Genomic DNA, 15,245 nt, shown 5'->3' with positions numbered 1-15,245 from the left:
TTTTCTACACATTTCGGTAACTACAAAGTACATTTTTTATACCATTAGAAATAAAATAAATTATTTTTTGAAAAAAATGTATGTCTTAAAAAATTGCCGTTTTTTTTCCATTTTTTCTCAACTTGAGGGCTTTTGCGCAATTTCAATTCTTAAAAATAATTTGTTAAATTATTTTACCTGTTATTAGGATGCCGATGCGCAAGTTTTCCGCGCTATTAGAAATTGATTAGGGAAAAAAATTGTTTTTCAACCCATCCTAATATACATACATACTTAAAATCTCTGCATCTCTTAAATAAACTGCATTTATTCAAAATATGTTTATTTTAAACTAATGCTTACAAATATACATTATTATGTAGGGATCTATGCAGATTTCTTCTCAGGGGTCAGAATGACCCGTCGTATTTCTAGGTATACAGATTGCCATAATTTTAATGTTAAGCAGGTCCTTCATTTGTGCGATCAAGGGGTCTCAACTGAAATAACTCCTGAATTTTAGAAGCATCATGTAATTATGCATTTCTGTATGTATTTTGTTGTTTTTTTTCCTATAAAATGTATGGAACACAAACCCTCCCCCCTCCTCCCCCCCTGGAAAATTTTGAAATGATGGGCCTGCCATTAAGCCAGGGCTAAGGCAGAATAACATGCAAATACCAACAGTTTGGACAGTTTTGACATCCAGAGACTGCAGTTTTGTACTTTTTATGGACTCATTCAAAGTAATCAATAACGGAGCTGGAGGCAGATGCTATCTCAGTGAAGCCGAGATTATCAACAAACTGGTAGCAAAAATTAATTCAGCACACCAGCAACAGCAATGGTGTGGTTCAACTCAAAAAACTCTCACTGGTGAGCAAAATTAATTTTAAAATTAATTCAGCACAAAAGTGAGAGTTCAGAAGCAATAGTGTGGTTTAACTCAAAAAACTCTCACTGGCGTGCTAAATTAATTTTAGCTACCAGTTAATAAGCTCAGTTTCAATGTGAGAACATCTGCCTCTAGCTCGGTTACTGACTACTCTAGATGCAAGAGTCCATATCAAGGGTGAAACTGCAGTCTCTGGAGTCTCGTAACCAGGCTGTCAGTATTTTGCGTGTTTTGTTTTTCTTTTTCCAGGACTGCACATTTAAAACTTCAGTTTAAAGTATTGCACTATTATTTTATGAAAATGTAAGGTAAAACACTAGTAGTGGCCAGTGCTTCAGTAGTGGCCACTTTAACGTTTAAAATACACTAGTAGTGGCCACAGTGAAGTATTTTTAAACTGCAGATCCACAATATTAATTGTCCCTCTTGAAACTCAATGAGCATTTTATAGTCCAACACTTTCTAAATCTTCTCAATTTCTAAAAATTCCAGAATTTCATTTTTTTTTTTTTCAAACTTCAAATTTGATCCAGCAGTGGCTACTTCAAAATCTGAAAATTTCAGTAGTGGCCATCTGACAATCTCCCATCTAAAGTATTTACATTACTTACTTTAAATTCAAATAACTGATAAATAAAATTGATTCAATATGGCAGTTACATTAAATACCAACAAAAAATCACATTATTATTATTACATGTTAATTTCTTTCTTCAAAATACAAAAGTAAACTTAAAGTGGCCACTACTGGTGTTTTACCTTATGTGCTTCAAATACATTAAAATAGTTTCTTCAATACAATTAGTTTCATAAATAGAAATAAAACCTTTAGATAAAAAGAAATATAAGCATAAATTTATTTAAGGGGGTATTCTAGTCCAGAAATTCAAAAAAAAAAAAAAAAAAAGAATTTTTTTTTTTTTTTTTTCATATCTTCAAAGTTTAGACCTTCAAGAATAAGCCTCTAAGAGGATTTATGGAAATTCGAATTATTTTCAGAGTTATAGTTAATTTTGTTAATATAAAGAAAAAGCCAGCAATCAAGATTAGCAGCGAGACAAACGCTCCGAGGTATGAGTTTCCAAAGCTTCAAAAGCAGGCAGAACCGCTCTCATGGCTGAAAGATCAGCCAAAATGTAGCTTTTGAGGTTTAGGAAGAAACAATGTATAAGGCAGGGATGGCTGTTCAAAAAAATATAAATACAGCATACCGTTAAACCACTCAGACTCTCTGAAATGCCACTGCAAACTTCAAACACGTTTTTCTCGAAACTACTTTTTTCAATAGGGTTGACAAGATATCTGAAGTTCTAATGCACCGATTTATTTGAAATTTGGAACAGACTTTCTTAATAATATCAATCTTGTCTCCATGTACGGGTTTCTGCATTTTTGTTTATTTACTATATTTAAAAAAATACTAAAATAGAAAAAAGGAGGCAAAAATGTCTTCTTTTTTTTAAAGACGCCATTTTATGCAAAAAGTTTTTTCAACAAATCGGCTACCTCCAGAAAATTCTACATCCTTGTTTAATAAGAATCAACCTTAATTTCATGTTTCAGATCACCAAGAGGATTAGAATCTTGTCAACCAGTAGACACCTTTTTTTTCTGAGTCCCCACTTTGCCGGCCTCTACTTATTTCAACATTGAATTTTTCCCCCACTATTACATTTTTATACTTCTCAAGTATCAATTAAAAAAACTGATATAAAAATGATACTAAAAACGTTTACATTTTTTTTTTATTACGCCCACAAAATTGCCTCAAAATCAAGCCGCTAGACTAGAATACCTCCTTAATTAATCCATGCATTTCAAAAACTTCTATAAATAAGGTAACAAAAGAACAAAATAATTAAGTAAATACCTCGTACAGCAGCAGGCAATACCCCAAAGTATTCCAGCCAATGTAACAACAATAGTGAAAGAGACAATGATAACATATAAAATGCTCCAGTCTGAAAAATTGCATGTTACCCATTATGGCGCTTTTAATTTAAAACTACATACTTCAAATAAGACAAGCAAAAATTCATAGCATTACTCTTTCCATAAATAAAAAAAGCAATCAATTTGATACTTAAGTATACAAAGGATAGCACATGAAGTGCAAGAAGAAAGTTAATTGAGAGAGAGAGAGAGAATTCAAACATTTTCTTTCAATCATAAACTTATCACAACATATATAGAGGGGACTGAGGACAGTTGATTCCCTTTTTTATTGGAGCTTAAAACATTTGTTGAAAGAAACTAAAGGATGTCACATTATGCATTTAGAAGTCTTTTTCCCATAAAAATGCTATGCTGTTTTTAAAAAATTATATATTACAATGAAATATTTTTTAGATAAAACAAAGTTAGGAAAAAGGATGAGGTCTTATTTATGCAAGGAGACTTGATCCTGGGTGTAAAAAAATCCTTATAAGTGTTTTAAACATAAGTCAAGACTTTATTATTGTAACCACAGTTTATTATTTATTCATTAAAAAAACATTTTATAACTTATTCACAAAAAATTTGTTCATATCAAATTAAAAAACTAAATAAAACAAAAACAATAGCAATTAGAACTAGTATTAAGCAAAATGAAACCTGTAACAGAAAATAACTAGCATTGCTAAAGAAAATTATTACTTTTTCATCGATCTTGATCAAGTATTCAATGAAAACTAAGAAATGGATATTGAAAAGATGTTAAAAACTTAACTTATGGTAACCAATCATTATATTGCGCTTGTCGGGAGACAACAAAAAGCGCAATATATCCAAAAATTCAATATAAAGGTCATAAAATGTAATAATTCAATAAATGTACAAATCCATGACATGCACACCTACAAAAAGATTAGTTTATTATTATATTAGGACAATTTCTTTTAATAAAAACAAAAGAAAATAGGACAAATACTACTTCTTTTAAAATTAAAAGAAAAGAATAGTTTAAAATACTTCCATTTTTTTATGGTGGAATATGATTTATAAGTTGCAGCTTAAACTGCAGAGTTTTTGTTCATTTATAAAAAGGAAATATTTAATCAGAGAAATGTTACTTTTTTTCTGTAATGTTAAATGCAAAGCAACCCATTTTTTAATATAATTTTTTGGAAGACATATGAAAAGAGCAACATATCTGAATGAGAAACATAATGAGGCACAATATAGTGAGGGGTTATTGTACACACTATACCATGACAAGTAAAATTAGTGTTTTAATGTCATAAACTGTAAAATTATTTCAAAATTGACCCCAACAATTAGCCAAATTTAGTGATTTGCAAGAAAAAAAACATTTATTTTTTAAATTTGAACAACGATTTTGTAAAAGTAAAGCATCCAATAAGCCTAATAGTAGATTTAGAAGTTGGTGAGGGTATTGTTTTATGATGTGGTAGTGTAACACCTTTCCAAAATTAGGTTTACTTAAAATTTTGGCTAGTATAGGATTTACTTTAGCTGTAGGCTAAATTTTTTTAACAGAACAGAATTAAACAATAAGTAAAAGAAGTAGCATATACCAGTGGCATCACTACCCGAGGGGGGGGGGGGTCCGCCCCAAGTATTACCCATCGGGGGGGGGGGGGTGACACCCAAAGTGGAATTGCAAGTTTTTGAAAAATATGAAGCTAAAACGCATTTTTAAGATTACAAGTTTTAAAATTTTCCAGAGAAAAACCTTCGGACCCCCACCCCCCCTCATCATACAATTTTAAAGTCGGCATTTTTACGTGTGTGACGGAAACAACTCCTCATATTAATATTTTTTTAATATCAAAAGCTGCCACCAGATGGCAGCATGAGACAATTTCTTAGAAAAAAAATTGTGGCTTCAGTTCGAGCTATAGTGATGCTTATAAGTGCTTTTGTGAGGAAAGACTGATGTTGTCGAATGATTTGAGTGATTCTGAAGATGATGTTTTGGATCATTCTGACTTTGAAAGTCGGTCTGTAGATGAAACAAGTACATATAGTTATGAGTCAAATGAGGAAACAATTTGGATTTGGCGTGGGAATGGTGTCAAGATTTAAGTTCTACACAAGCTCCACCACATTTTCGATTTGATAGAAGGCCTGAAACAAATTTTCAGGTGAGAAATTGCTATAATTCCCTAGACTTTTTGCAATTATTCATAAGTAACGATTTGGTGGAAACTATTGTAAAGCAAACAACCTTCGCGATAAGCATTCCCCAATGCAAATTGCACGCGGGAGAAAAAACCACACGCTTAAAGAGTTAATGCATTCTACTAGACTTCAAATATGGATTAATTTTTTTTAATGTTTCTAGTAACTTCTGATCTTAATTAGTTAATGAAACAAATTACAAAAATTAAATTGAAAAAAAAATACATAAAACTGTTTTGTTCACCGAGAAAGCTTATTTGGCTTGGTATTTTTAGTGAACATTCTTCAGAGTTTCTTTGTAGATAGCAACAGTAATGTTTTCATTTAAGCATCCAAACCACTATGACATCTGCACTCTGCTGAGATTGATACTTATTCTTCACTAGTATCTTCCAAGAGCTAGGGAAAATGATCTAAATTGTAGTGCAAATAAGGAAACTTCCGGCCCATACTATATCAAAAGTCTCGAAGTTATTTTGTACGTTATTAGCTACTTTAGTTTAATTTTCCTCCGTCTGATTACGTAGAAAATAGTTTAGAAGAGCAAATGACAGCTACTTTTTTTCTCTGTCTCATTTATGATGGGTACTCACAACATAGTCTATAAGCTAGACCGAATAATAGCATCATTCTGCAATAAAGCTGGGTGAGGTGTCATTTTCTTCGGCTTTTTGTGTAGATTACGAATATGCTAAGGCAGAAATTGAAACCATTGTACAGTAATTGCCAAATAAAGCATCAAAATAATCAACTTTTGAAGGTTTGGCTTTTTGTCAGTTAGAGTGACTTTTACCAGAAAAAATCCAAATGAAAGTTAGTCAGTCTTTTAATTATATGCTGGAAGCTCTGCCTTCTGCTCGATTTGCTCGCTAACCCCCATTCGCCGCCACCAGCAGTGGCTCAATGCCGCCTGCAGCGGGTGGCAATTTCTAGTGAAAAAACAGTGACTTGTTGCATTTAATAAATGTAACAAGTTAGTCAGCAATTGATTACATACTGGGGGCTCTGCCTTCTGCTCGATAACCCCAGTTCGCCACTTATGGTGGCTCAACGCCGCCTGCAGCGAGTGGTTAATTTCTAGAGAAAAAAAACGACTTGTTGCATTTAATAAATAAAAAAGAGGAGAAAATTTTAAAAGTTATTCAAAAAATATACTATATGAGTTTTTAACTATACTTGGGGCAAACCTAACCTGGTAGCATTGTGAAGCCTGCGCTGATCCTAACCTCAACATTATGACACTGCCCGAACTATACTTATGTTGCGTTTTAAAAAGATGCAATGTTTAAGAAGAAGAGTATTTAAGCTTCTCTTACTTTAAATTGGCTTAAAAATCGTTGTCGTCGTCATTCCGAATCTCCTCACAATATCCAGTATTTATAAAGTCGTGACTATCTGCACCAAGTTCTTGTTTGTCACATAAGCAGATGTAGATGTCAGTTCATAGCAGGTTAACATCGGAGCATGAACATATTCCTTGCTGGCAAACTTTGCTTTCGTTGCACGATATCATTTCAACGACTTCCTCGGGAGAGGGTCGACTCTCGAGCCAAGTTATAACAATTTTATCGTTTTCAGCATTCCAACCATGTTCATGTGTTGTTGGAACAAATTGATACCGAACAAGAGATTTTCTCCATATTGCAACCTGGTAGATGGAGCTTTTGACATGGAGACTCAATGTAGATTTGCAAGTAGGCAAGAGTTCAGGCAGAACATGGCCTCCTTTAGAGCAGTACCAATCAAACCTCAGCTTGTTCATGTCTCCAGTTTTTGAATTGCCATACATTTCACATACAAAACGTTCAAGACTTGCATTCAAGCGTTCCTTTACGGTTCATTCTTCACCAAAGTTTTTAAAGGTTTCAATATAAAATGATGCGGTGACTACTATTTTGAATGGTCCCTTTTATCTTTCCCATAAAACGCCCAAACACTGTCATAACATTTGAAGCTGTGAAATCCAAGTACAAATTCCATCAGATGAACACTGTTGCATCCATCTGGTAGCTTAGCTGTTTCAGACAACATTCTGAAGGAAAATCATCCAGTCTTTAATTTGCTTTCCCATTCGAACATAAACTTTGCAGTTCAGTTTATGAATGAACGCCTGCAGAAGGAGAAGGACATCCGTGTCATCCAAGTGAACAACTATACTGCAAAGGATGTTGCTTCTAACCAACATGTGAGGCATGTATCAGGGGCGTAGCTAAGGGGGGGGGGGTTTGGGGACACCTCCCCCCAAAACGTTAGTCTCAAAAAAAAAAGAGAAAAAGAAGAGGGGAAAAAAAGAAAAAATAAGAAGAAAAAGAAAAAAAAATTCAAAACCACTTTTTTTCTCAGTAACAAAGGTCAAAAATTCACTTTGCTCCCCCCCCCCCTCCCCAATGCCATTGAAAATCTGCTCCATATTTGACCCTCAAGCATAAAGCCGCCTCCCTCTGCTGCGACAATTTTTTGATAATTGAGTGAAATTCGACACTTTGCTTTAGTAATGAGATTAATTTGTTAAATCTACGTATATGCAGCCTTTCTTTGTCATAGATTCTGCAAATTGTTAAATATGTTTAACTTTATGAGCTGCACAGTGGGAATATTGCATACAGTCGAATCTGTATATTTCGAATTTCACAATAAAGAAAAAAAATCAAGATAAAGAGGTTTTAAAATCCGGGGGCTTTAAGAAACTTTTTATAGAAATTTGAAATAGGATGGTGAAAATTTGAAATCGATACTAAAGAGAATATGGGCTCTTGATTAAAATTCCTCTTTATTAGTTTTATAGGTATTTATTCTATTATTACTTTATTAGTTTTATAGGTATATATTAATTATTACATTATTATTAAGTGCTTTATTGTGAGTTTAAGGAATCATTTTGACAGTAAAAGAAACTTTAAGCATATCTTTTTCAAGAAAAAGTCTTTTATTGCTTTTTGGTCCCTGATTTTTTTTTATTTTTTTAGATTCATTATCTATCCTCGAGGTTAGCAATTGCAGCAAATCTAACTTGGCCAGTATTCTACGATTTTCCTTTTTTTCATCACTTGAAAAAAACTTATACTTTCGTTTCACTCCTATCATTTCGGTTTTCTAAGGAATCAATTTTAAGAAAGAGAGCAACCAAAGAACAGTACTAATCCAGATAACAGAGCGAAATGGCTTTTAACTTGAATGACCTTTAACCATGAACTTAAATGTTCATCTTAACATGTCAAATCTGTGAATTTCACCCCTTTACTCTTCTTCCAACAAAGTGCGCAAAACAACTGTCCTTTGGTTAATCTTCCTGGAAAGCCTATTCGTGGAACGCATTTCTCTCTTTTTTCCACTGCCTCTTCAGCTCTTGAAGACAATGCCTCTGTTTCTGAGTTGAAGAAAATGTTTTTGTTTGCTGCTTTAAAGATCATTGGGCTTCAAATCCGAAAATGATAGCATAATCGGAATCCGAGAGGATAGAGGTTTTTGTTGGTCTATGGTCTCGTGTGTGTCATAGGTCATAGTCAAAACGACCTTCGCTAACCAGAGTATCCATTGCAATCACATTGATTTTTCAGCCAGTATTTAGTGCGTATTCTTTTGGAAAGGTACAGTCTGTTTAAAATAATACATTCTAAGTGAAAGTTGTTGCATAATGAAGCGAGCAAGACCGATAACAAGCTTTTTTCAACCCAAAGAAAAAATTAAAATGACGAAAAGGATTGATCTAAAAAGAGAAAGTTAACGTCTGAAGAAAACGAAGTACAGTCTGCAAAGCAGCATTAGTCCCATCGGACACTTCTGAAAGTAATTTTATTTTAATTCAAAAGAAAAACTGCATAGCATTACATGAATAAAATGTTTAAAAACGAAATGAATCTAGATTATTTCTGTTAGCTTGGTTTGGATTAAAAAGTAGAAAATAAAAAAGACTTCTGTTTATAATACCCGAAAATTTCTGTTGCTCTCTCAAATAAATATTTATGTAAATTCTAAAGCGGCTAATAAAATTAAAAATAAAGACTTGAGAGGAGAACACATGGTATGCATTTGAGCGAATAACGTTCTACCGCCTATATTTCTTCCCTAACTTTTTTTATTCAGATTTTATTAACTGCTTTAAAATTAGCATAAATGTAAATACATAAAAAACAACATATAAATATAACGATATGAAAAGCAATTTCATTTTTTGCGGGTTATAATTCAAGAAGTCTTTTTTATTTTATTTCATACTTTTAGTTCAAACCAAGTTAGTAAAAATAGTCTTTATAGTCTGACCACCGATGAGATTGAAAGTCAAACATCCAGTTTACAGGCGGAAATGAAAGTATCTATTAGCTTTCAAGGATGCCAGCTTTTGTAGATGTGTGTTAGCCTCTAAATTAAGCTGTCACACTGAAATGAACGGAACACGCTCATCAGATATTTGATTTCCTCCTGATTTGGATAGGCTGGTTTTGACAAGACGTTGCTAGAAAGTTTCACTTTAAATTAAATGGAGGGAAAAGAAAAAAAAGTTAAATTTTCCATAACATTAAAAAAATAAAAAATTTTTTGCTTTTGTTTTGTTTGACACAAGTATCGGAATTGGGGAACCCCATTCCAAAGTATGTAAGATTCACCTCTCTCTTATTTTTTTTAATACTAAAAAAATTTACACACATATATATATGTATATATATATATAATGAAAGTGAAAAATATTGAAAAGACCACACCAAGAGCCCATAGATGCGCAATGCAGCAAAACTAAAAAGCCAAGTAAATATAAAATTAAGCAAACAGAATTACAAATATTAAACAAATTATAAATAACAAATGATGATAAAAAGGAAAAATGCAAACAGCAATTAAGTAGGAATAGATAAAGAGTGAATCCAGAGCTCATCAGCCGTGGAGGATTCATTAATTATGGTCAAAAGACCAAAATTTTAACTATAAACTAGAAGAGAATGTTTAAGCTCCAGTACATGTAATATAGAGTAACAATAGGCAAACGCACCACTTGCTAAGCTAAAAACAGTAAACTAGAGCTCAAACCTAAAACTAAAAGCAGGGGCCTCGACTAATTAGGAAAACAAGTTCCGATAATTAGCCTTCCACGGGACAGTACCTGCCTATAACAAAATTGTCTTACCTTGAAATCCACGTAAACAAAACCAAATCCATTGTTCAACCTGATAAAAAAACATTCCATTTGTCAACAAAACATTAAAAACATAAAAACCAATCCAGAAATCAGTCCATAGACACACCGAGTCGCCTGTTTCGCACGTGTAAAAAATTCATCCACCCCGGTGATTCATAAAAAATGGTTTGTCACGGTTGTATCATACATTTACACAGTTAAACAGTTTCAAAAGAAGCGAAATGCTCATCGAAGGCTATACTTAAGCAAATGTTTTCAACTAGATTTTTAGGGAAGTTATTATTAAAAAGTAAGTTTTTGAGTACTGAAATTTCTTGCTTAAATGCAGAAATGGTATTGCAAATTCATTTAATTCTGATAGCTTGCGAAACAATAATGCCAATAAAAACCTTTTTACTTAGGCAGGAGGAAAAATCTTGTAAGCTGTTAACTGTGAAATTGAATTCGCGTCTTTTATCATAGATTGTAGTGGAACAATTTGAGTCAATTTGTATGTTGATATCCAAGAAATTAAAGCTATTTTGATTAGAATTGGTCTTATTGAGCGTTAATAAACTATGATAAATAGTTTTGCTAAGTTCAGAAAAATTAGGAAAATTTATACACAATAGGTCATCAATGTATCTGCAACAAAGAGGTGTAGAGGAAGGATTGTCAATTAAATATTTTCTCTCATAATATAAAAGAAAAAGGTTGGCTAATGTAGAGCTAAAATTAGCTCCCATTGCTATGCAATTAATTTGTAGAAAACATGAATTACCATTTTTGAAGACAAAGAACTTCAGCATTTTCAATTTCACAGTTTTGATAATATTTCTATTTCAATTCTAGGTTTTGAACACTCTCTGGAGAAGAGACTTTCACTAGAATCTCATTTTATTCTGCAATTCAAATCTATTTTCCCTTATGGGTTAAATTCCTCCCTTGATAATAAATTATATACAGCATACTATAACTCATCTAAAAATCTTTGTATTTATTCATTGTTTAGATTTGGAAATAACACAAGTATTTCTCGTTTTAATAGAGGATCAGGAAAATCCCCTCCTCGTTTCTGCATTTTTTCGCCCTTTGAAATTCTTGATAAGCTTGAAAATTCTTTTTGTCATTCTTATGACACTGAATATGTTAGGAAATTTCTTTTTAGTCTAAAACATACATTTCTAAAAAAACTAAAAAATTTCCTTCCAAACTACCTTTTTAAAAATTCACACTTTGAATTTCTTTGTTATGATCTTCTGATCTACAAAGTTGGTTCTACTCAACAACATCAAACTTACTACTGCACCTTTAGTTTTTTGCAAAAATCCTTCGACTATTTAAACTTTTCAAAACTACACAGTAAACTTTTGGATTTTTTTCCCATCAAGGATCTACAAATTGTCTTCAGCTACAAATTCAATCCTCCTTTCTCGAAAAAAATTCTAAACTATCAAGAAGTTACAAAAAATTTTGATAAATATTTGAATTTTGATTGTAATTGTGCTAATTTCTCTAATTCCATCTTTTTCAACTCTGATCTTGGTCATATTCTGACCGGTGATTTGAATTTTTTACAAAAGAAAAAACTCATTAAACTTTTTAGTTTGGGTACTAAATATCGGCCTAATTTTCGTATTAATTTCCTAAAAGCTTTTAATAAGCTTGCATTTGAACTTGAATATTTTTTAAGAAAAATCTCCTATTGATTTAATGTTCCACTTAATGCATTTCTTGAATATAGACACCACTTTTTAATTGAACTGAAATCACGTTTACGTGATATTGTTAACACAGAATCTTCATACTTCCATCTCTCTGCTGATGAAAATAATGCCATCAATGATTTTAAAAAAGCATTTGTCTTTACAGTTGTTGATAAAGCCAGTTCTAATTACTCTATCTGCTGCAAAAAATTATATGCTAATATTTTGAAAAATGAACTAGAAAAAACCACCACTTATGTTTCCTCCAAACTTAATGAATCCTCCATCATCAAAAAATTTGCTCCTGCTTACAAACTTTTTAAATTGCCACGTCCTGATTCTGTTAACTTACCTTACTTATGTGCAATTCCAAAATTTCATAAAACACCTGTTGGATTTCGCTTTATTTGCTCTGCCACCAACACCATTGGAAAAAATTTGAGTGTAAAGCTTGAACAGTTTCTCAAAAAAATTCTTGAACAACTTAAACTTCAACAAATGAATTGGTTCTGGATTGTTAATAACAGTGTTGAAGTCATCAATTTACTTAATATGCTTGATATAAATTACTTAGAAACTTTTGATTTTGAAAACCTCTTCACCAATATCCCACTCATTGAACTTTTTTCCTCTGTTTCAGAACTTTTTAATTCAGTCAAGGATTCCCTTGATTTTAATGAATTGTTTTTTCTTAATCTTTTTAAATTTTGTATTTTCAATAATTTTTTCAAAAATGATAATTCATGTTTTCTACAAATTAATGGCATAGCAATGGGAGCTAATTTTAGCTCTACATTAGCCAACCTTTTTCTTTTATATTATGAGAGAAAATATTTAATTGACAATCCTTCCTCTACACCTCTTTGTTGCAGATACATTGATGACCTTTTGTGTATAAATTTTCCTAATTTTTCTGAACTTAGCAAAACTATTTATCATAGTTCATTAACGCTCAATAAGACCAATTCTAATCAAAATAGCTTTAATTTCTTGGATATCAACATACAAATTGAATCAAATTGTTCCACTACAATCTATGATAAAAGACGCGAATTCAATTTCACAGTTAACAGCTTACAAGATTTTTCCTCCTGCCTAAGTAAAAAGGTTTTTATTGGCATTATTGTTTCGCAAGCTATCAGAATTAAATGAATTTGCAATACCATTTCCGCATTTAAGCAAGAAATTTCAGTACTCAAAAACTTACTTTTTAATAATAACTTCCCTAAAAATCTAGTTGAAAACATTTGCTTAAGTATAGCCTTCGATGAGCATTTCGCTTCTTTTGAAACTGTTTAACTGTGTAAATGTATGATACAACCGTGACAAACCATTTTTTGTGAATCACCGGGGTGGATGAATTTTTTACACGTGCGAAACAGGCGACTCGGTGTGTCTATGGACTGATTTCTGGATTTGTTTTTATGTTTTTAATGTTTTGTTGACAAATGGAATGTTTTTTTATCAGGTTGAACAATGGATTTGGTTTTGTTTACGTGGATTTCAAGGTAAGACAATTTTGTTATAGGCAGGTACTGTCCCGTGGAAGGCTAATTATCGGAACTTGTTTTCCTAGTTAGTCGAGGCGAAACCCCCTGCTTTTAGTTTTAGGTTTGAGCTCTAGTTTACTGTTTTTAGCTTAGCAAGTGGTGCGTTTTTGCCCATTGTTACTCTATATTACATGTACTGGAGCTTAAACATTCTCTTCTAGTTTATAGTTAAAATTTTGGTCTTTTGACCATAATTAATGAATCCTCCACGGCTGATGAGCTCTGGATTCACTCTTTATCTATTCCTACTTAATTGCTGTTTGCATTTTTCCTTTTTATCATCATTTGTTATTTATAATTTGTTTAATATTTGTAATTCTGTTTGCTTAATTTTATATATATATATATATATATATATATATATATATATATATATATATATATATATATATATATATATATATAAAAGAAGAAACCCCCCCGAAACTCGGGTCTAGCTACGCCTCTGGCATGTATTGCTATTCTTGTGTCAGCCTCTTTGAGGTTGCAAGCTAGTTCCATGTATTCTGTAGTTCCATTTGATGTTATTTTCCAACATTTCTCATCACTAGCAAAGAATAATTGTCTTTCCTGTAATTGACATTGGTATGCAGGTGTTTTCCACAAATCCAACAGGAACCGAATAAAGTTGGTTTATTGGAGCTCACTGTATGAAACTGTAGCCAAGACTTAACTTTGAAGCGTCTTTTGATATTTACATACAATGCTAGAATCGTATCATCCTGAGGATGAGCTAGCTCAAAATATTTTATAGAATTAGTTTTAATACTTATCAAAAACTATTTCAACTCTTTTTCCAGGACTATGAATTATCTCTTGGAAGATGATTTCGCCAATTCCGTTGAATGTCAGACTGTTAGGGATTTTAATTCTTTGGAGCAAGGACATTCAATCAAAAAAAAAAAAAAAAAAACGCTGTATTTTGTGGAAACTTGAGTTCAATGAGAAGATTTTTTTCTACAACGTACTGCAATTGACTCTTAACCGTCTTCTAGGGGTAACAAGAAGTATGTCCATGCTTGGACGTTAACCTGCCATGTACTGAAATCTGCTACTGCTTATGCGTCAAACTTGGGAATGATGACGACAACGATTTTTAAGCCAATTAAAGTAAGATAATCTTAAATATTCTTCTTCTTTAACATCTTTATAAAACTCAACATAAGTATAGTTCAGGCAAACCTAACCTGGCAGTGTCATAATGTTGAGATTAGGATCAGTGTACAGCCTGTACAAAGCTACCCGGTTATGTTTGTCCCAAGTATAATCAGGGTTCATACACTTTTGTTTAAAAAAAGTTCCCTGACTTTTTCAGGTGGTTTTTTAGAAAATTCCAGGTAACTTGCTTCATTCAAAATTTAAGTTTAAATAGTAATATTTTCAAAATAATTAAAATTGTTTAGAGTAGCAATGCAGAAGAACTGAAACTTCTCCCCTTAGATTTAAAAAAAAACTTGGATTTTTTTCCCCTTTGTTTTCTCTGTCAAAATTTTAAGTTTTTTTTAAACATTTTGTTCAAAATTGTTTTAATTTGTTTACTATTTGTTGAAAACAGAGTACTTTCAACTTATTTTAGCGTTTCTTTGATGTCACGCGTAATATTATAGCGTTTTGCTGTAGTCCTGCAGCAACTTTTTAGCATCCGCTTTTGGTTTACAATACTTTTTTATTTTCTTATAAGTAGGTTACACAAAACATATTGAGCAAAATGCAAAGCTAAATTTCAGTATAAATACGATTAACTTGTTGCATCAATCGGCATACCATGTAATGCATAGTAACAAAAATCAACATCCGCCGATCATAGGTCAATGCCAATAATCTCTTCTTTTTTTTTCTTTTTCACATATTAAAGGACGCTTACATTAAAATTTCAAATT

General features: G+C 32.0%; 1 protein-coding gene across 1 annotated transcript in view; it reads right to left on the bottom strand.

The window, feature by feature from the left end:
* LOC129218416 (dyslexia-associated protein KIAA0319 homolog) overlaps positions 1-15,245 on the bottom strand; it is a 159,281-nt gene that overhangs the window by 12,665 nt on the left and 131,371 nt on the right. The window contains exon 20 of the mRNA XM_054852671.1: positions 2,745-2,835. Coding sequence (XP_054708646.1) covers positions 2,745-2,835 — 91 coding nt within the window. The remainder of the gene's footprint in view (positions 1-2,744; positions 2,836-15,245) is intronic.

This window comes from Uloborus diversus, chromosome 3 (genome assembly GCF_026930045.1).
Source record: "Uloborus diversus isolate 005 chromosome 3, Udiv.v.3.1, whole genome shotgun sequence".
In the NCBI taxonomy this organism is placed as follows: domain Eukaryota; kingdom Metazoa; phylum Arthropoda; class Arachnida; order Araneae; family Uloboridae; genus Uloborus; species Uloborus diversus.
Note: the sequence above shows the minus strand (reverse complement) of the source record. Positions and strands in the feature narration are given on the sequence as shown.